Here is a 22,886-nt window from a genome sequence, read left to right as displayed (position 1 = left end):
GGCTGCAGAGCATCTCAAAAGCCAGTACTCTCCTGCCACTGACTCAAGATTCCATGTCTGGTCCCTGGTGGTAGTTCATTTCCCAGAATTCTCTTCTTTAATTAATTGTCTACATAAGCACAGGAATTAGCCTTTTGTTTTTGCCCTCAGCAGGTTAAATGCAATGGCTGGCCACTGTTGTTCACTTGATCTGAGGAATGTCGTAATTATAGCTTTGCTTTCATTATATGGACAAGATGTGGGGTCAGCCTGAGCTCTGACTTTTAGAGATTAAGTAAATGGACAGTCGTGACCTAATGGAGTCACCTCATATCTAAGCTGATATAGCAAGGTGTAATTTTGACCTCATCTTATATTCCCAGCTGTGCCTCAGATCAACTGTGATGTCAAAGCTGGAAAGATAATCAATCCCGAGTTCATTGTGAAATGCCCAGCAGGCTGCCAGGACCCCAAATACCACGTTTATGGCACGGACATCTATGCATCCTACTCCAGCGTGTGCGGTGCAGCAGTGCACAGGTGGGTAGCTCGGAGCTGCTTAAAAACTAGCAATCAGGGTGCTGGCAGGGAGCACTCTGTGCAGGGTCTCTGTATTTAGCAAGCAAAATTGTACAAATTTAACTAAGCAGGCTGCATTGTATTTGATAACCCTACCCCGTAGGGGTGACCCAGAAGCTGGGAGTAAGAAAGAATGAGAGACTTCTGTTACATTTTCACAGGGAGGGGAAAGGATTTTATTCTTCATGTTCACAACCAGGAAACCACAGTTCTTAATGATGCAAAGCTGAATGAGTAGAGGTGTAACCAAGGGAGCCCCTGAAGTTCAGAGAAAGGAACCTATCTCACAGCTATGGTGATGGCCTGGAGACAAAGGGAAGGTGAGGAGGGTGACAGGTGGCACGGCTTGGCCAGCAGCTAGTCTGGGATCCAGGAAGGAGGGCAGCAGGTATGACATGCTTTGGACTTAGTCACTGCCTACATGAGCAGAGGTAAAAGTGACCTTCTCAGAAGCCTCAGGCCTAGTTTGTTTATGTTTGTAGTAAAAACATTGAGAACTGCATGTCTACTTAATAGCTTTGGTAGTAAGGCGACTGCATGTGCAAAGCTCTTGGCTTCTGTTGTGTGGTTATTGTATTGAATCCTCACAATTCCCCCATGCTGTATTTACAACTGTTATGCACTTTTTTTTTTTTTTTTTTGACAGGCAGAGTGGACAGTGAGAGAGAGAGAGAGAAAGGTCTTCCTTTGCCGTTGGTTCACCCTCCAATGGCCGCCGCGGCCGGCGCGCTGCAGCCGGTGCACCGCACTGATCCAAAGCCAGGAGCCAGGTACTTCTCCTGGTCTCCCATGGGGTGCAGGGCCCAAGCACTTGGGCCATCCTCCACTGCACTCCCTGGCCACAGCAGAGAGCTGGCCTGGAAGAGGGGCAACCGGGACAGAATCTGGCACCCTGACCGGGACTAGAACCCGGTGTGCTGGCGCCTCAGGCAGAGGATTAGCCTATTGAGCCGTGGCACCGGCTGCACATATCTTTTAAAAGTTTTATTTATTTGAAAGGCAGACTAACAGAGCAAAAGGGAAAGAGACAGAGAGAGAGAGAGAGAGATCTTCCATGTGTTGGTTGACTTCCCAAATAGCTAGAACTTCATGCTGGTTTCCCACTTAGTAAGGGCCCAAGCACTTGGGTCATCTTTAACTGCCGTCCCATTGCATTAGCAGTAAACTGATCAGAAGTAGAGCAGCTGGGACTCAAACCAATGGGCCAATATAGGATGCTGGTGTCACAAGCAGTTACTTAACCTGTTGTGCTACAAAGCCAGCCCCATTATGCATATCTCTAAAACGAAACAAGGTTGAATAGCTTCTCTATAGCCACAGTATTACATAGTATTGGAGCAGGGACTCAAAGCCAAGTCCAGCTGACTGCAGCACCTGTTCTCCTAACCACTGCCTTCCGTGTTTCCTAGGAGGATCAGAACCACAAGAGTAAATCTGATCTCACCGACTGTAATCCAAAACAACAAGTAATCAAGGCAGACATCTGGTGCAGTGGTGAAGATGCTAGTTGGCTTGTCTGAAGCCCGTACTGGAAAGCCTGGGTTTGATTCCCAGCTCCCTCCCAACTCCAGATCCCTGCTAATCCATTCTCTGAGAGGCAGCGGGTGATGGTTCAAATACCTGCATCCCTGCCACCCACAATGGGGCACCCAGATTGAGTGCCAAGCTACTGGCTTTGGCCTGACCCAGTCCCTGGCTGTTGCAGGCATTTGAGCAGCAGATGGAAGCTTTCTCTCTCATTCCCTCTAACAAAATGAAAAAAATATTGTTTAATGGCACTGACCCATTACACTATGATTTTCTCTTCTAGCACCATCTCAATTCTAAAAGGCTGCTGTTAGCGTCCCCATTTGTTGGAGGAGGAAGTAAATTGAATTGCTGGTTGATTACATATTGAGGATTAAAACCCATGGCCCTGGTTTCCAGCTCAGATTATAGATGTCAGAGCTGGGAAAGGCTTTATGATGGGCACACACACCCCCACCCCCCGGGGAGAAGATAAGGAGGGCACGGGCAGGCTGAGGACTCTGGGAACACAGCAGCTGGGCTGGAGAGCGGAGAATGCAGATGAAGGTGGAAGGGCAGAGGGGAAGATCTGCAATGTTTCAAAAAGCAAGACTGGTAGCTTCATCAAGCAACTGAGTGGCATTGTGGTTTCCTGGGCTAGTAACTGAAAGAGCAGAGAAACTATTTTGCAAGAAGTATCTCTATCTGGGAAGAGGAGGATTAGACGTCTTGGGGGAAAACAGAAAGGAATTTTGGATGCCATCAGCTTTGCTTTTCACAAACAGAGCCTGTTTTGAGAAGACAGAATTTAAGAGAACATGAGCAGAAAGTGCATTGGGGGACCAACAGTCATTGTCCTGCCAGAGTCCCCCAGAGCCCGAACTGGGAGGCCAGAGAGAGCTTACTTTGCTTTATAAATTCGGATTAATTTGGATTAAAGGATTTATTATTCATATACTGTATCATGCTCAGATGTCTTATTACAAGCAATTCCCTTGATTGCTTGCAGCCAAAGGGATAATGAACATATCTGAGGCATCTGGTTTTGGCTCAGTCTGATCCTAACCCCCGTATTTCAAATCCTGGGGGAGAGCAGAGGTTTGCCTGAGCTGGAGCGATGGAGAGGCCTTCTCTGGACAGAGCACTCTTCCTGCTGGTGGCTGACCAGATGCCCCTCAGAGCAGCAGCCATCAGCACCAGGTCCCTTCTCTCGGACCCTGTGCCTCCCAGCCCCTGGCACTGGGGGCAGGCAGGAGTCGGATGCCCAGGCCACGCTCAGCACAAGGCAGGGCATCCGAGGAATGGGAAGAAGTGGTTCTGGCTTTCACCTTCCAGGGAATATGGGTATATAGGAATGGCCTGTGTCTGAGTGAGGAGAGAAATGTGGCCACATTTGTGTAAATTCTTGAAATCTCCAGGGCTCTAAGCCCCAGTCTGCCTCACAAGTGGAGTGTCAGCTTCTTTCAGACTCTCTCCACCCGGGTGGACTCTCCCTGCACTGGAGACATCCATGTTTCCTAGAGAGCTCCCACTCTTCTGTGGGGAGACGTGTTGGAAACAGCTCCACTGGGAAAGTTCCATGGCCCTAGGCAGGCAGACCCAGAACCAGGTTTTCCAGAGGGAAAGAGCAGTCCAACCAGAGCATGTCAGTGGAAAGTCTGTGTGCTGCCAGGGGAGAAGCAAGGGAGGTCAGTAACGACTGCAGGGAGTGGGGAGGAGTTGCCTTCACTGGATTGAGAAGTGCCTGTGCTCTGAGCTCTGACAAGTAACCATGACCGAGAGGGATGAACCGGTTAGACCTGGTTCAGTTAGACCTGGGTTCAAATCCCTTTTGCAATTTTCTAGTTGCAAACTTTTGAGTGAGCCACTAGGATTCTCGCAGCCTGCGTGTGTGGAATGGCCACAGCCTTCTCTCTGCCTTGCAGCTCAGGTTTGCAGGGAGGATCAGTGAGATCCCACATGTGAGAAGGACTCCAAGGCAATGAAGCGTTCTACATGTCAAGTAGTGGGATTTTCTTTCCTTCTGGGCCACTGGGGAGTTGAGTGTTGAAAGCTGCTGACTCATCAGAAGGTGGGGCGGCAGGAAACAGCAAACTTCATTTCTGGAGGGGAGGAGGGGCAGTGATGGAAACAAATCAAACACACTTTTTTATCCCTGTGCCATAAATTACAACTCCTCAAGGGAGCCACACTAGGCTCTGGGACAAGGAATAAGAAAGTGCTGTTTGGGAGTCAGATGGGAGCCCCGGTCTAACATAGAAGGAAAGACAGATCTATCACTCCTGATCACATCAGGACCTAAAACCTGGAAAAAGCCAGAAATTAACACAACAATTTCCAGCCTTCTGGGGGACTCCTTTCAATGCATTTAATTTAGCTGTGCACTTTCTTCCTCTACCCCCAGAAAAGAATAAGTTACTTTTCATAATTTCATACCAGCCTGTGAATGAACTGGATTCATTCTGTGATGTCACAGAACCAAACTGGAAAATGGAAAGAGGAAAAAGGAAAGAGGTTGTACTCAAAAGAACCGGTGGGAAGGAGGAAGCCAGGGAAAAGCAGTTTGAGGCAGAGTGGTAAAGCAAAATTACTGAGTGACAGAGCAACGTGGTCCTGTTAGAAGAAAGGGAAGGACACGTGACTTGAGAGGTCTGTTGCCAGGCCAAGTGCAGCAGAGGCATCGTCTTGGGGGTTGGGCTACCAATCAAGGTCAACCTTTTCTGATTCTTGCTCCCTTCCCCTGTCTAAATAAAGCTAGAGGCTGGTTTCATAGCCTGATGACATTGCCAAACAATATTTCTGTTCTTCCTTCAAAAAATATTATTTTTTCTTCACAGTGGTGTGCTCGATAATTCAGGAGGGAAAATACTAGTTCGCAAAGTTGCTGGACAATCTGGTTATAAAGGGAGTTATTCCAATGGTGTCCAGTCGCTATCCCTGCCACGATGGAGAGAGTCTTTCATCATCTTAGGTATGGCCACGCACTGGGAAACGCTTGGGAAGACCCTGTGGTAAGAAAGGTGCTCCTCCATCATGTGTGGTTAGTTTTGTGTGTGCCCAGCTCATCCCATAAAAACTGGAAGCATTAGTTCTACAGATAATTAGGATCATGAAACAGTGAGTTATGATTACATGATCAATCACAATGAAGTCAAATCTGGAAATATTAAAAGTTTTCAATTGTTCATTTTAAATTCCCTACTGCTATCTTTAACTACAATCAAAATTTTAACTAGGTGAATCACTTTTAATAATTTAGGATTTAGAACTAGTCCTTTAGTTAGGCCAAATGTGCCTTCTATCTGGAAAATGATTCCTTTTAGATGAATAGATAGGAGTATAAATTCTTAGAGAACTGAACTACGGTTTTATTTTAGATCTTTACATTTTAATTTAATTCTTTCACTCTTCAACTAGTTCTCCCTATCTATTGTCACAGGATTTTTGTAGATAATAATTTTCACTTCTCCTCTCTCTTTCAAAGAGATAATGTCACTGAACTAATGACTATTGTGATTTCCCCGTGAAAAGAGAACCATCTTTGTTCCACCATGATCCATCCCCCTACTTTTATGAATTTTTATGAATTTTTGAAACTCAACCTTTTACTTTAAAAATTTTTTAATTTACAAAAAAAATCAAAAGAATAGAACAGTGCATACCCATATTCACCAATTGTTAATATTCTGCCAGCTTGTTCTGTCTATTATCTATCTATACTTTGTTGGGCACCATGTGAAAAACAAGCAGCAGTAATCATGTCACTTTATCCCTAAATACTTCAGCACACATGGTGTAAGAACTAAAGCATTTCCTAAATAACAATACCAATGCCACAACGACAGAGTTAACATTAATATAAGAATTTCATCTCACAAACAGGTCTTTTTCAATCATATCCAATTATCCCAAGGGAGTATTTTTTATTATTAATATGAAGAGCCCCAGGTAGTCTTTATATTTCTTTCTTTCCTCTCATTTTCCTTTACTTCCTCTTTCTTTTCTCCCTTCCTTCCCTTTCTTTCCTTTTTCCTTTCCTTTTCTTTCTTTCTTTGGATCCACACACAATCAAAAGAAAATTATGCATTGTATTTAGTTATCATGTCTGTTTACTATCTTTTAGCTTAGAACCATCTCCTACCGTAGTACTTTTTGGTGGTATAAAGTACTGGCCAGTTGTTTGACTACAAACACATCTAACTCCTTGTATTCAGGTCAAATATTTTGGCATGGATATGTAGTATCGTAGCATAGCCACTGTGTCATACTGCAATGGCCATATAAGAGGCACACACATGTCAGTTTGTCCAATCGTTAGTGATACTGTTTTACTTGGATAATTTACCATATCTCTCCATGGCAAAGACACCTTATATGTAATTTTATATTTCATGTGATAATAATACCAGGTATCTTTGTATCAGGTGAAGCTTGTCCCACCAACAAATTTCATCCAATGGTATTAACATCCATTGCTGCTCCTTGCTGTAGCAAGTATCACATTAGCACAGTTATCCTTCAGAATACATGGGGAATTGGCTCCAGGACCCACTGCAGATACTAAAATCTATGGATACTCAAATCCCTTATATAAAATAGTATAGTATTTGCATAGAACCTGTGCATATATCCTTTATACTTTAAATCAAATTATAATGCCTAATACAAGGTGACTGCTTTGTAAATAGTTGTTATACTGTGTTGTTTAGGGGATAAGAACAAGTAAAACAAAGCTTGTACCTGTTCAGTACAGATGCCATTTTCTCCTCAAGTATTTCCTACCCGTGATGGTTGAATTCACAAATGTAGACCCCATGGATACAAAGGTTTGACTGCAATCACAAAATTATAATATTTCTATTTCTGCCATTCCTTCCACATTTACTAGCTAGTATTCTTAAGAAGAATTTTCTCTTCCCCCTCTCTACCTACTATTTTTAAGAATGCTCTGGACTGAGAGATTGTTTTTCAGAATACAATATAAGTATCCATTATAATCATTATTCTTTTTGGTGTTCAGATTTCCCAAGATTGACCAGTGGAAGCCTTTCAGGCTTTTGATGGGTCTACAGAAGCATTTAAGCATAACACAACATTCTGTGCTTACCTTATACTTATGTTACTTTAGATCTAAACCTCCCATTTTTTCTAAGTAGGTTCCATAGACTCTTACACCAGATGCCAACAAAGCTTTCTGGCCTCCCAACAAGACTGGGTGCCATGGGACTATCTGAGAAAGATCCACTTCCAAAAAAAAAAAAAAAAAGCCAGTTGAGGAAGGGGAGAGAGAAATGTCTCATGATATGGTGCACCTTGTCATCCAGATGACTTCCTGGTGCTGTGAGGCATCCCATACTGCACACCTACACCATCCTTTAGAGGTTAGAGTTGTGACTAGGTTACAGACCTTTCAGGACTCTTCTCAACTCAAGTAATCCCTGTTTCCTTTTGTCTGCCAAATTACACACACCTATGGTTCAAATTAGACTGGTTTCCTTGTTAGACAGTGGAAGGGTATTAGTCACAGTACTATGGGTCTTTGCCTTGTAACAAATGATTCAGAGCAGGAACCATATGAAAATGCTAATGCCTAGAATACAAATATGTTGAGAGACAAAGAAACATAATCATCTCACAGGCGTTTACCAAGTAGCTCCTGGCTAAAATAAGAGCACTTCAACCTTAAGTACTCAAACTATAATCCAAGAATTCCAACAGAGATTTAAAAATCAATTTAATTGCATGAAAGTAGAATTTTGGAGGGTTTTAAGACTTATTTACTTGCTTGAGAGGCAGAGTTACAGACACAGATATGGAAAGACAGAGAGAGAAAGAGAGATCTTCCATCTGCTGGTTTACTCCCCAAATGGCCACAATGGACAGAGCTGGGCTGATCTGAAACCAGAAGTTTCTTCAGGGTCTTTCACATGGGTGCAGGAGCCTAAGCACCTGGGCCATTTTCCACTGCTTTCCCAGGCTATAAGCAGAGAGCTGAATGGCAAGTGGAGCAGCTAGGACTCGAACTAGAGCTGCAGGTGGAGGCTTAACCTACTATACTCCAGTTTGGGGTTTTTTAAGTGAAAATCAATCTGCTGAGATGTTTCACTATACATCTGAACTTCCATCTCCCTTCATTCCAGGTAATGACAATTTAACCAAAAACACATTGTTCAATGGTAATAAACAAGGTAGGAAGCCTTCTTCAGATGGAAGAGTTAGGAGAGTACACGAACATCAACTGACCAGGGTCAAGGAGCGAGCTCACGACCAGCGTGCTTAACTGATCGTGTCAGAGCCCCCTCTGAAGCCTCGGTTGCCTCCACGACCTTTCTTTTATTTTTATTTTTTCTGTTGGATGGCTGACCCCAGCCTTCTGTTCATCCATTCTTTACCTCATTTTGAATTTGTATGTAAGCAAACTTTTTTCTAAATTTTTATTTTATTTATTTGAAAGACAGAGTTGCAGAGAGAGAGAGAGAGGTCTTCCATCCATTGGTTCACTACCCAATTGTCCGCAAGGGCCGGAGCTGAGCTGATCCGAAGCCAGGAGCCAGGAACTTCTTCCGAGTCTCCCATGTGGGTACAGGGGCCCAAGGACTTGGGCCATCTTCTACTGATTTCCCAGGCCACAGCAGAGAGCTGGATTGGAAGAGGAGCAGCTGGAACTAGAACCGGCGCCCATATGGGATGCTGGCGCTGCACCACAGCACTGGCCCTTTCCTCCATGACCTTTCTCTGGGCTTTCTTCTCTAATTTTTACAGACCACTGTGCTTCTTTCATTAATTCACTGTGGCAGGTTGCAGGGCAGGGGATGGCAGTGGGGAGGACTACGTGCACCTTTGGCCAGCATGGTCTTTGGACAATCCACAAATTCAAGAGGTCAGCGAGGGACCCCCTAATACTCTGTTTGTTGTCTGATGCACTTCTCAGAAAACTGAGTGCACGCTCCTTTTCCTTCTGAATAGCAACAGAAAGAACCGTAGGGTTGTAGACATGAGGAGTCTGATAAATAGAGGGGGAGGAGATCTCTACGTCACTTCCTGCTGATAAATTGCAGCCCACAGCTGCAGGGCTCTCATGGGGTCTGAAAGAGCCTGGGACATTGTCTATCCTAAGAGCAGGCCTGGACAAGGGCGGGAGACTTGGAAATGCCAACTTCTGTTCCCCAGGTGATCTTAATGAGGGGAAGTCACACAAATTTGAGCCCAGGTATTTTCCCTCGTCCCTCCTCTGAGTGGCGTTTGTAGGTAATACAGGATAAATTTTCACAGCCCTAGGGAGATACGCACTGCTTCCTAAACATTTCAACTTCTTTCTCATTAGAACCCTACAACTTAGCGTGATGAGCAGGGCCACAGCATCATGCACACCTTTGAAATGGAAAAATGAGAGTGGTGGAGACTGCAGCAGCTCACCCACTGTCCAATAGAAACAGAAACGGAGATTTTCTTCCTCCTCCTTCCAGGCCCTTCCTGGGACCCTGCTGTTCTGTCGGTGCCACAGCCCTACACTCCCTTGTGCTAACAGGGTGTCGTGCAAAACTGCACACTCGATTCTGTCCCACCCTCTAGGGTCACCACGCATTGCTCCTCACTGTCTCCACCACAGGGGCTGTCCTATTGCCCTGTTGCCTCTGGGTGAGAACTGAGATGTTCTCATCACTATGAGAACTCAGTCCTCCTTTGGTATCTGGAAGGGCTTGGTTTCAGGACCCCTACAGTCACCAAAATCCATTCATGCTCAAGTCCCTTGTACGGACTGGCGCTGTGGCTGCCTAAGACCTGCACGTATCCTCTCACATACCATCTCTACATGACTTGAAATGCCTACTACTGTGTAAGTGCTAGGTAAATAATGGCAATGCTGTGTTGTTTCGGGAAGCAATGACAATAACAGCTGTGTATGTTCAGTACAGGTGCAATTTTTTCCAAATATTTTCCATCTGCAGTTAGTTGAATTCAGAGATGCAGAACCCACAGACACAGAGAGCCAACCATATCAGATAATAAGTGATGCACCCTCCAGAGGTGTGTGAATTTTAACAGAGACCCAGGCATTAAGAGATATCTTCTCTGAATACATATTTCTTGAGCACCTTCTACATCCCAGACACTGCTTATGGCCCTGGGAATTCTTTTTTTTTTTTAATTTTTTTTTATTTGACAGGCAGAGTTAGATAGTGAGAGAGAGAGACAGAGAGAAAGGTCTTCCTTCTACCCCCCCCCCCCAAATGGCTGCTATGGCCAGTGCTGTGCCGATCCGAAGCCAGGAGCCAGGTGCTTCCTCCTGGTCTCCCATGTGGGTGCAGGGCCCAAGCACTTGGGCCATCCTCCACTGCCCTCCCAGGCCACAGCAGAGAGCTGCACTGGAAGAGGAGCAACTGGGACTAGAACCCCGCACCCATATGGGATGCCGGCACCGCAGGCGGAGGATTAGCCAAGTGAGCCACGGAGCCAGCCCTGGCCATTCAACAGTTACCAAGTCAGAAAAATCACTTGCCTTTCGGGTGCTTACTACTGATTGCTTTCAGTTTAACTGCGGAACAAAGCTCCTACAGTACAATTTCAGGCATCACCGCGTGGCAGTGGCCTCCTCAGGCCATTTTCTGCCCTATGAGGCTAGGTGCCTGCTTACACAAGCCTGACAATCTGATCACTTGCCTGTTTATGCCTCCGCTGTTTCCCTGATAGTCATTTTCCTCCTCCTTGCCTGGCATCTGAAGCGTCTGTCTCTAGATGGACAACAAATGGTTCCTTCCAAGGCTGAGCTGTATTCACCTGCTTTCAGACTTCTCTACTCCCACGGGGCCTTGTGAACGTGGGAGAGAGCCATCCAAGTCCACACATCCCTGCCGGAGACCAGAGCACTCTGTTATCTAAAAGGAGAGCAACTATAACGTTGCTATGTTCACCCACGGCTACAATCATTCAAAGCCACGTGTGTGAAAGCCTTAGCTTACATGTCACACACTCACAGGCAAAAGAAGGGTTAGTAGCGTTCAGTAACTCTGAATCACGGAGACTGTATTGATTCCATTCTAATATTAATAAAGCAGGGGCCAAACAGGAAAATGAAATGCCACTGGACTTTCTTATTGTAATCAACAACTCAGTGCGAGGGGAACTGACTGATTTTATAGAACCTCAGAGAGATAAATTGGAAGAGAGTCAACTTATCAGTACAGAACCATCTAAAACCTTTAGCGACAGAAATAAATCTCTTTTTTTTTTTTTTTCCAGAAAGTAAACCCCAAAAGGGTGTAACCTTCCCATCGGCTCTTACATATTTATCATCCAAAAGCCCAGCTGTCAAAGCAGGCAAGTGTTCACGTGTGATTTAATCTAAACCTTCTGAGTTCGCAAACATGCAATGTTGTGTTTTAGGAGATGATGTGGAAATTAGCGTCAGAGCCAGCCGAGCTCCGCTGACTCCTGTGCTGTTTTAACAGAGGCCAACAACACAGGCACGGAGACCAAAGGCACCAGGCGGCTGGGGCTCGGGAGTGAAGGCTTTGTTTTTTGTCTTCACAATTCTAAGATTGTTTCCCGTTTGTGTCATTTTCATTCTGAATGCCTGTTGCCTTGAATTTTCCTGTATTGTTACTTTAGATGCTATGACACTCTTTCTGGAAATGTTCCCTGGCAACTGGCAGGCAAAGGGTTGTAACTACTTAGGTATGAAAGCAAGGAAGCAAAGGAAATGATGTGGCTTACGTGATAACAGCAAGAAGCTAATCCTAATCACCCAGGCCCAAAATGCACAGTTTATAGGATTACGCCGACCCAGCTTCCATGTGAGCCACAAAATGGTGTACAGGTAGCTTTCGGGCCAAGAAAATACCTTTTTGCAGGATGCTGGGTTAAATCAATAATTGTGCTATGCATTATTGTGTCTTTGGGGTGTGTGGATTTTCCACACAAAGAGAAGCTTTGTAATGGGCTTTTGCATTTGCTTCCAGAAACTATTCATGTACTTAAGATGGATGTAGTGTAAGAAAGCAATAGAAGCTAGCATTTATTGAGCGTTTGCTGTGAGTCAGGCACTGTTTCAAGTGCTTTACCTGTTGTTCATTGCCTTTAATCATCCCAGACTACTCTTGGAATATTCTATTCTTACGCCTAATTTACGGGTTGAAGTAAATGCAGTACAGATAAATTAAGTATCTCGCCAAGCAGTGAGAAAGTAATAGAACCAAGAATCCGACCTAGACAGCTTAGTTCCAGAAACGCCCTCTAAATTTTTATCCTCACTTTTGTTATGCTAATATTGGCTCATATAGAGTCCTATATTTAGGAGCCTTGGCCTACAAATAGGGAACGCTTCTTGTTACTATCCTAACTATATCTTTATTGACTTTATAATCAATCACTTGATCCAGACCTGTTTGCTTAATTGCAAGAATATAAACCCTGAATAGCCAAAGGGATCTTGAGGAAAAAGAAGAAAGTAGAAGGCATTACATTACCCAAGTTTAAAAATACTACAAAGCTATGTTAATTAAAATAGCATGATATTGGCAAAAAAAATAGATACACATAACAATGGAACAGAACACAAGTGCTAGAAACAAAAAAATCTACAGTCAGCTGGTCTTTGACAAAGCTACTAAAAATACATATTGGTAAAAGGACAGTCTCTTCAATAAATGGTGTTGGGAAAATTAGTTATCCACATGCAGAAGAATGAAAGTAGACCCCTCCTCCTACCTTCTCTATCTGCAAAAATGAGCTCAAAATAGATTTAAAAAACCTAAATATTGCCTTTTAAAAATGTACCTTTTTTTTAAAAAAAAGACCTAAATGTAACACCAAAAACTATGAAGCTAATTGAAGATAATGGAGGAAATAGACAAGGACATTGGAATGGACAAGAATTTTTGGCTCAGACTCCCCAAATGCACAGAAAACAAAAGCAAAAATAGACAAATGGGATGTCATAAATTAAAGAGCTTCCATCAGCAAAGGAAGCAATCAACAGAGTGAAGAGACAACCTACAGAACAGGAGAAAATATTTTCAAGCTATACATAAAACAACAGATTACCAGAACATATAAGGAACTCAAATTACTTAACGGCAAAAAAAAAAAAAAAATTCAAAATGCACAACAGACTTAAATAGACATTTTTCAAAGAAAGACATATGAATGAGCAATGGGTACATAAAAAATGTTCAACATCACTGATCACCAGGGAAATGCAAATCAAAGCAACAATAAAATATCAACTCACTCCAGTTAGATTGGTTATTATCAAAAAGACAAAAGACAACAAGGGCTGGAGGAACCCTTGAATTTCTCAATGGGACTGTGAATTAATAAGACATTATGGAAAACAGTATGGAGGTTCCTAAAAACATTAAAAATAGAATTACTGTATGATGCAGAAATCCCACTTCTGGGTTTATCTCCAAAGGAAGTGAAGTCAGTTTGCCAAAGAGACATCTACAGTCCCATGTTAATTGCAACACTATTCACAGTAACCAAGGAATGGAAACAACCCAATATATATCAACAGATGAATGGAAAAACAAAATGTGTAACATAGACACAGAGGGATACTATTCAGCCATAAAAGGATGAATTCCTGTAATTTGCAATAACATGGATGGAGCTAGGAGTCATTACGCTAAGTGAAATAAGCCAGGTACAGAAAAATAAGTCCTGGATGATCTCACATGTAGAATCTTAGAAAGTTGATCTTAGAGAAGTTGTGAGAGAGGAGAATGGTGGTTGCTAGAGGCTAGAGAGGTAGTGGGGAGGACGGAGTAAGAGAGGGACGGGGAGAAGCTGATTAATGAGTAGCAACGAGTGGAGTTGGGAGAAAAAAGTTCTGGTGTTCTACTGCACAAGAGGTGTGGCTGCAGATCACAATAATGTACTGTGTATTGAAAAAAAATCTAGAAGAATTTTGAATGTTTTCAACATAGAGAAATGATAAATATTTGAGGAGATCCATCTACCCTGATGGGACATCACATAATGTATACACGTAGCAAGACATCACATAGTACCCCATAAATAGGTATAGTTTTCTTTACCAGTTAAAAATTTTTAATAAAAAAAAGCCTTTTAAAGCAATACTAATTGCAAGGACATAGCTATTCGCCTCCGCCACCACAAGCCGGCGGTGTGGTGGTGCTTCCTGCACCGTCCCTGGGGCGTCATCTGTCCTCATTAGCTGTGCGTTCCTCCGGCCCAGCAGCCTCTGCTAGGATGGTGATTTCCGGGTGCTTTCCCGTGTGGCCATCTTGACTAAGGCGATGGTCTTTGGCTTTCATCCTAGATGCTTCTTGTTGGGCAGAAATCTGTGTCCCCACCCTGGGTCTAGCAGCCCCTTCCCACAGAGCCATGGGAACATCTGGAGTTCTCTGTGGCCCTCCGTGGGGTCTGAGAACTGAGATGGGGTGAGGGCATCTCCTCTTGCATCTCACCTCATCCTATCCTAAGCCTGTGGGGAGCAACTCGGACTAGACTAAGTTACTGGAATTAAGACTTATTCTATGCATCTGCTCTCCCACAATATGGCGCTGGGAGAGGAGAAAGCAGCTTCTACACAGCTGCCTCCAGTTCAGCCAATAAACTGTAGGACCTACTCCTGATTGGAGGAGAGCAGCGTACTCGGCGTGTGGGCAGCCGAGTTAGGATTGGCGGAGGAGGACTATAAAGGAGGAGAGAGACAACATGCACCAGGAACATCTAAGGGGAACATCTAAGGGGAACACCTGTGCAGCCCCCGAGAGAGCCGGCCGGCGGTGTGCCGCTCCCCTGCGGAAGTGGGGAAAGTGGCCAGGGGGAACCGCCCTTCCACGGAGGTGGAAGGGATAGTAGCCAACCCGGGAAGAACCAGCAGCAAACCCGGGGAGGGCCGAGCAGACAAAAGAACAACGCAGGATCCTGTGTCGTTCCTCCACGAAGACGGGGAGCGACAAAGCCTACAGGCTTGAGTCATTCCAGTTGCCCCTCTCCCTTCAGACAGCCACAGGACAGGGACAGTGTGCACAAGCAAGTCACCTTCTACCTAAAAAAGTGAAAAAGGGACTGGTGCATCAGTATAAGCTGCCACTTGAAATGCTGGAATCCCATATTGGAGCGCTGGTTAGTCTTGGCTGCTCCGCTTCTGATACAGCTCCTTGCTAAAGCACCTAGGAAGGCGGTGGAAGATGGCCCAAGTGCTTGACCACTGCTACACGTGGGAGAGACCCAGATGGAGTTCCTGGCTCCTGGCTTCACCATGGCCCAGCCCCAGCCATTGCAGCCATTTGGGGAGTGAGCCAAAGGATGGAAGATCTCAATCTCTCTCTTTGCTGTCTCTTTCTTTCTCTTCCTCTCTGCCTTTCAAATGACAAAAGAAAACAAGCAACCGTCCACATAGCAAGCATCCCCTGCTACCAGAATTTCCCCCTCCCCAAACTCTGCTCCTGCAGGGCAAGAGGGGACATCCGTGGACTCTGCGACACAGAAAGGCCAGTGGCAATGAGACGCCTATTTCCCCCTCTTGCCGGCCCCTGCGGTCTTGATGAGCAACTTCTCTTCACTTAGGAAGAACAAAGCACAAGGGAGCAGAAGGAATGTCCTCCTGCCCTCAACACTGAGCTCCCCCAAAGAGGGCTGGCAATCCACCCCATCTTCTTCCATTCCTTCTGCACACCAACCAGCCTTGGGCAAGGAGGGGTTTTTTGTTTTGTTTTGTTTTGGATAGTTGTGCTGGTTCTGCAGGAATGGCCCCAGTGTGGCAAGTTAAGTGGCATTCCTTCTCATCTAGAAAGGGGGCCCTTGGGATCTTTCCGATGTCAGCTTTTGGCCTGAGTCTGTGTAACAGGAAGACTCCCACACAATCTATAACCATGGCAATCTCTCATTGGTGCCAGACACCTGTGCTACAAGCACCCTGAGGCACAGAGCCAAGGTCTTCCCCTCTTGCAGATAAGAAAGCTGCCCCTTAGAGAAGTTTAGAAACGTGCCCGGGGGCACTGTTCTATTGGCCCATACAAAACTCAAACTCTGATTTTCTTACCTAAGCAGCTGAGGTTGAGGTGAGACGGGGAGAGGGGTTTGGGGAAGAGAAACCACTACCAAATGAGATTTACATTACAAGGTCAGTTCCCTTCCAGGGACTTCCACAACACAGATCATTGCGAGAACTTCTCTATCCTAAGCTCCATGGCCCAATATAACAACATTTACCCCCAAAAAGGACTTGTGTCATATGCCTGAGCCACTGACATCCAGGAGTGTGCATGGGCGGGGGCACTTTTCTCACATCCACTGCTACTTAAATTCATAACTTGCTGATGTCTTTTGTCGCTTTTACCAAACCATCTCAACCTTTGATGACAGTGTCAGCAGGTGTTACTATCAGCTCCTTAGTACTGGATCACCCGTGGTTGTCACAGCCCAAAAAACTCATTCACCATTTATTGAACACCTCCCGTGTGTGGGAGCCTGAGCTGACTATAATTGACATAAAGGAGATACTTGGTGTGTTGCCCAACTTCAAGACAGAGGAACTGTTCTCTTTAAAGTCACAGGCCAGGGTCCAGTGTTGTGGCATAGCATAAAGCTGCCACCTGCAATGCCAGCATCCCATATGGGTGCCAGTTCCTGTCCCAGCTGTCTACTTCCAATCTAGCTCCCTGCTAATGCACCTTGGAAAAGCAGCGGAAGATGGCCCATGTACTTGGGCCCCTGCCACCCATGTGGGAGATCCAGATGAAGTTCCCGGCTCCTGGTTTTGACCTGGCCCAGCATTGGCTGTTGCATCCATTTGGGAAGTGAAAGATCTCTCTTTCTCTCTCTATCTCTATCTCTATCTCTCTGTAACTCTGCCTTTCAAATAAGTACATCTTAAAAAAAAAAAAAAGTCACAGTCTCACTTACGGAGTAAGGGTTCACCAATTTAAATGAGAGATGCCAGTGAGACCATCAAAGAGTGGCCCCCTTGCTGCTACTCTTCCTGAAGTGATAAGTTTCCATAGAAATTGAGGGAAGCAGGAGAGAGAGAGAGAGAAGCAAAGACAGCCAATTCTCTAGGCCTCGGCTTGTAGGTACAGAATTCGTCCTAGTCTAAGAATGTGAGTTAACAGGTAAATCAGGTTAGGAGGACCCCCAAACGCAGAACAACCTTCTTTCCGAAAATTTTCCCACTGGAAAAACAGAAGCACCTTGATCTGCAGCCTGGGCGCCCGCTGAGACAGACCCAGCTGGCCACTTCGATGCTGTTCCCCCAGGCACTGAGCAGCCACTGAGCAGAAGGCTGTCACGGGGCAAGTGGGGGTCTCAGCTGCTGAGAGCTAACTCAACACAGGTAAGGGCTGATTTGTAGAAACGGATCAAAAAAAAAAAAAAACAAAAAAAAAAAACAAAAAAAAAAACCACCTGGGCAGGCAGGCATATTCCAGGCGGCACATGGAGAGAAGGGAAAGTGTTATCTTTATTAGTGGCTACTGAGCAAGAGCAACAGGAAACTCCTCCTTCCCTTGGCTGTGTGCTAAATCCCCTCCCTGGACCAGTCCAGCCAGAGGTGGCTGCAAAATGAACTTCAACTTCACAAAGAACTAGGTTCCATGAAGAATTCACCTTGGATCACATCAAGAGCATTATATTCAGGAAAGAACTGGGAGCAGCTGGAGTAGGTAGACTGGTCCCCTCTGCCCCCTCTCCAAGGCACTTCTAACCCTTGAAGGAGAGCAGGGACAAACAAGAGGTCACGGAAGCCCAGAGAAGCCCAGAGAGAAGGCTATATTGGTTGAATTTAGGCCGCGTGGGAAAGCTTCTGTGTTCTAAGCACTTAACACAAAGACTGCCCTCAAGATATTTAACCTCTCCTCTAGCAAATCAATATCACCAAAGGCAACTGGGGTAGTCATAAGCCTTGCAATTAGACAATGCTGTGAGAAAAACAATAATTTACGTTTCCCAATGTTTTTAAGTTTGTCACTTTATTGAAAGAGGTATAGTTAGGCAAGATTTTTTTCTATGTTCACTGCTTGCAAGTGTAAATTTTATTTTTAAAATACACTGTGGTTTAATTAGCAATTTTTAAAATAAAATGTACTATCAGTATGTTTATATATTTCTCTCCAAATTAATAATTACGCCCTGTTTCCTAAAGCGTACAAGCGATTCTGTTAAATGGCTTTTCCCTAGATGAGGAAGGTCAAACCTGGGCCTCCATCTCCCAAGAGAGGCAGCAATGCCTCTTAGCATTTCCCAGAGAGTGAATCAGATGAATACTGTGGAGCATTCAGGAACTGCACTAGGATTTGTTAGAAAAGCCCAATCCCGTCAAAGTAATGGAAATGTCATAAATCAGGCAGATTTGGTATTGCCTGGGGAAGATGATGCAAAGACCCGAGCTCACTGCCAGTTCTTTAGTGCTCTGGCACGGTGTGCAGGCAGATTTAAGGGGAACAAACTTTTAGCAAGCAGCAGAGTGAATGAGAGATCGGTCTCCTGCCTTGACCAGCTAATGCCTGCAAGGGCAGCCCGAATGGCTGGATTCCAACCCGATTCCAGGGTCCCTGTTCACTGACCTGCCCTAAGTCAATGCAGGAGGTGAGAGTGTTGGGGTGGGGAAATGAGCAGGTACCAGTGCTGGGCTGTGGCTCTGAACTCCACACCACAAGTTGGTCTGCATAGCTGCTCCAGGACTATGGTCCTGGCGCTGTTTCTCAGGGTGCTACAGATGTCAGAGGAAGTGAGAGCTACCTTCTCGTCTCAGATGCTACCCCCTAGGGCTGCTGTCCTGGGAACCAGAAATGCACGAACCCTAAGCAGAGGGACGCCATGGGGGTGAAGGGTAGGGCTAAACACTACCTTCCCTTCCCAAAGACACCCACTCCTAACCTCCGGAACCTACAGACATTGGACCTGCACGGGGGAGATGGGACTGGATTATCTGAGCAGGCCCAAAATGCAATCAACAGCACCCTTATAAAAGGTAGGGGGCCCAGGAAGGTGGTTTCACAGCCAGAGAGTAATGCCGGCCTTGAAGGCTGGGTAACCAATTGGGTGCTGAGACGAGAGGATTTTCCTGGAGAGCTTTCCTTGGGGTGAAGGCTGGGACCACCTGTAAAGTTATCGAGGTCTGGGCAGGATTTGGTGGGGTCAAATACTGGGCTGCTTCCAAGGTGAGCTTCTGAGGCTGTTACACTCCTCTCTGAAGAAACCTTTCCTTCCTGAGACCCCACCCCCTGCCACCCACACACACAGAGGCTAATTTCTCACTTCCTACCTAATACAAGCACTTGAGCCCCTGTCACCCATGTGGGAGACCCCGGGCCGAGTTCCAGGCGCCTGGCTTCAGCCAGCGCTAGGCCAGCCCTTGGGGAGTTGCAGCCATCTGGGGAGTGAACCAGCAGACGGAAGATTCTCTCCCTATCCCGGCTCCCACTCCCTCTCCCTCTCTCCCTCCTGATGCCTTTCAGATTAATTTTTTTAAAGTAAAATCTAAATTACTCTTACCATACTTAGTCCTGTCTACAAACTGGGAAACTGGGACCCAGAGGAGTTAGATGACTGGCCACCAGCCATGCTAAACCAGACCATCTAGAATGCATTCTCTGAGAAAAAGTCACGTTGGATACTTTGAAAGTGTCTCCCTCTGCAGGCCGCTGCCAGTTGAAACAGAAAAAAATTAAAACGTGTCACAAACCATTTCTTGTGGTGCAGGACAAATTAATTTGGCAATTAATCATGCCCTGTCTTGTGTAGTTGTAATTTCTGAATTGTCATTTAAATATTATTTAATCTTGCTGTGTTTATTGATTAATTGCTCTGAGATTGTACATTCCTTTAGGCAGGAATTGTGGGCTGTTTATCTGAATTTCACCTCCCTGGCAGCAGCATGGGTCTTTGCCCAGAGCTCGTGTTCAGGAAACATTTATGCTTTCTGGCCTCATAAGAGCCTGCAAGCCCTGATGTAATTCTATTTTCTTACAGGTGAGACTACAAAAGCCTATTATTTGCCGTTTCTTCCAGGGACAACCATACAGCCAGTCACCCTCATACAGGGCCTGGCAGTCACTGCAGCTGAGGACAGCCACAGCACCTTGCCAAAGCCATCTCCATCTGAGGCCTCTGCCACCAGCAGCCCGAGACCACGGCCGGTGGGCCACGGAAGCGGGGAGACGGGTCAGTAGGTGGAACGCATTACTGAGTGCTAGAAGCATACAGATGAGGGTTTAGAGTCACCACTCTGTCTGAACGCCTACATGTTGTGCCCATCTCCACTGCAGAGTGAGTGGGAATTTCTGGGACCAGGGCCGGGGCGTGTCGTCGTCCTCTAGATCCAAGGAATGGTATAGATCCCATGCATCGAAGGTGGGATGCTATGTGTAACTTTCCCATTGCAGAACACCCACTGTTCCAAAAGGCTGGTGGAAAGGACAGTGGGTTCCTCTGTAAACACCGCTGGGCTTTGCATTCCCTTGTTGTTTTAAGTGACAAATTGTAGGTACCTGGAAGTCTTCAAATATTAGAAACAAACCAAACCAAAAGAATTCCTTTAGGAAAATTCAGAGGGCTAAAATTTTGGTTCCTTTTCTGATTTTTTTTGTCTAATCACTTTTAGCCACTTCTTTAAATCCTGTTTTAGGTTTTATCAAAGCCAGTTTATGGAATTAATCTTGGCACCATAACAAACAGGGCCTCCAGAGCACATCAAATAACCCACTCTCAGGTTTCTACCTAGGCTTCAATCGACACCCTTCTGGGCTAATAAGCGCCTATCTCATTTCAAAGATTTTTCTGGCAAGGGGGGCAGGAAATTCTGCAGCTGGGGCACCATAATTGTCCCAGCAATTTTGTACTGAAAGTTTCCCACCTGGTGCCACTTTGTCCTGGGGAAGTTTTCAGGGCTTGTTCTCTTTGGCCTCACCTCCGACTTCCAATCATTGCTGCCATGTAGCTTGGCCTTTCCACCTTTCCCTGGGGAGTCCGGCTACCTTTCTATTGTCTTTTGATTTACTAGATGGCATTTCAATGTACTCAGTGCCTTTCTAAGCACCTTAAAAATATTAGCCCAGTGGATCCTTCACAAGAAGTGGGTGAAGTAGATCCATTACTTCTAGTCTGAATATTCTGTTGTTTGCCGGCGCCGCGGCTCACTAGGCTAATCCTCCACCTAGCGGCGCTGGCACACCGGGTTCTAGTCCCGGTCGGGGCACCGGATTCTGTCCCAGTTGCCCCTCTTCCAGGCCAGCTCTCTGTTGTGGCCCAGGAAGGCAGTGGAGGATGGCCCAAGTGCTTGGGCCCTGCACCCCATGGGAGACCAGGAAAAGCACCTGGCTCCTGGCTCCTGCCATCGGATCAGCGCGGTGCGCCGGCTGCAGGGCGCCAGCCGTGGCAGCCATTGGAGGGTGAACCAACAGCAAAAGGAAGACCCTTCTCTCTGTCTCTCTCACTGTCCACTCTGCCTGTCAAAAAAAAAAAAAAATATATATATATATATATACTCTGTTGTATTGGTGAGGAAACCATCCCCAGGTCACACAGCTGAGAAGGAACAGAGCTGAACTCCAGCAACTTGGCTCCCCTTGCACTTCTCTGCCATCAACCAATGCTCAAGGCCAGGGGAGTGCATCTTAACCTTGCAGTGGCAAGGTCGCAGAGTGCCAGCCTGCCCGCTTCTCCTGCGATTAGTAACCAGTAACAGAGCGCACACGGTGCATGACCACGTGGACCAGGCCCACTGCATGCACCATTTTGTTTTTTAAATCTTCCCAACAACTCTGTGAAATAGGGTGATGATTATTATTCCATTTTATGGATGACTCTTGGAAATCCACAATAGAAAATTCCAAAACAAGAACATTATAGAAATCATCTCTGGAAGTTGAAATACATCAAACACTTCCCCAGCACCCTGGTCATGTTCAATGCAGGCTGATGTTAACAGAGGCACACAAGACCTGATGGCGACAGAGAAACAGCGAGGAAGGACACCCGTGGCAAAGGCGGACAGTGGTCCCATTGTCAGTCTCAGCCTTCTGACTTTAGGCCCCTTGATTCCTTTGAAGAGGTTTGAGTATCGGAGGCGCCGTTTGCTCCTGGTGTCTTACGGCACGTCAATCCTTACATAACACTTACAATTAAATATGTGGCATATTTATTTGGCTACACTGGGAGCTTGGAAATCCTATTGCAAGTTGGACCGTGCTGTGGAAAACCTCAAGAAACTTGAAGTAGTGGCTTCCAAGCTGGCAAAGCTTCATTATTCCTGGCTTGGGTGTAGGGGCTTTGAGCCACAGCCTCCTGGTCCATCAGTGTTGCTTCTTCATCCTTGTCCAGCACCCGCCTGCAAGCTGACCAGAGAGTGCTAGACAGATCCGCAACACAAGCACTCTGTGAAACACACCCTGCCGAGGAAAGAGCCAAATTGTGTTGCCTACACAGAGGATTTTCTGTAGGCATGAAAAGAAGTGAAGATTGATGCTGAAATACTTACATCTTCTTTTGAGGACAGTTTTGATGTTTTTGAGACAGTTGAGATATTTTTCATATAACTAAACAATTTGTCCACGAAAACATACAATTCAATGGGTTTTTGTATATCCATAGCCTTGTGTGGCCATCACCACAATGGATTTCGGAACATTTTCCTTCCCTGAAAGAAACCCCAATGAACAAAGAAACCCCATGAACAGAACTTGCTATTTCCCCCAACTGCCCCTACTCTGCTGCTTCTACTTTCATGACTGCCTACCTTAACAGCTGAATACAGATATTTCCTCTAATATTGTAGCCCAACTAAATGAAATAATAGTTAGCACTCAGATAGCTCCTTTTTTTCTTCAAGTGAGCTGAAAACATTCTGCCAATTA

General features: G+C 45.5%; 1 protein-coding gene across 4 annotated transcripts in view; it reads left to right on the top strand.

Annotated features, from left to right (window-relative positions):
• Positions 1–22,886, top strand: part of VIT (vitrin) — a 119,252-nt gene that overhangs the window by 47,890 nt on the left and 48,476 nt on the right. The window contains exons 4-7 of one of the 4 annotated variants that reach the window (XM_008254543.4): positions 363–519; positions 4,902–5,035; positions 11,305–11,382; positions 20,044–20,196. In XM_008254543.4, the coding sequence (XP_008252765.2) occupies positions 363–519; positions 4,902–5,035; positions 11,305–11,382; positions 20,044–20,196 (522 nt within the window). Of the gene's footprint in view, positions 1–362; positions 520–4,901; positions 5,036–11,304; positions 11,383–20,004; positions 20,197–22,886 lie in introns of all 4 variants that reach the window. The other 3 variants (XM_008254542.4, XM_008254544.4, XM_008254546.4) reach the window with 3 other exon arrangements.

This window comes from Oryctolagus cuniculus, chromosome 2 (assembly GCF_964237555.1).
Source record: "Oryctolagus cuniculus chromosome 2, mOryCun1.1, whole genome shotgun sequence".
In the NCBI taxonomy this organism is placed as follows: Eukaryota; Metazoa; Chordata; class Mammalia; order Lagomorpha; family Leporidae; genus Oryctolagus; species Oryctolagus cuniculus.
Note: the sequence above shows the minus strand (reverse complement) of the source record. Positions and strands in the feature narration are given on the sequence as shown.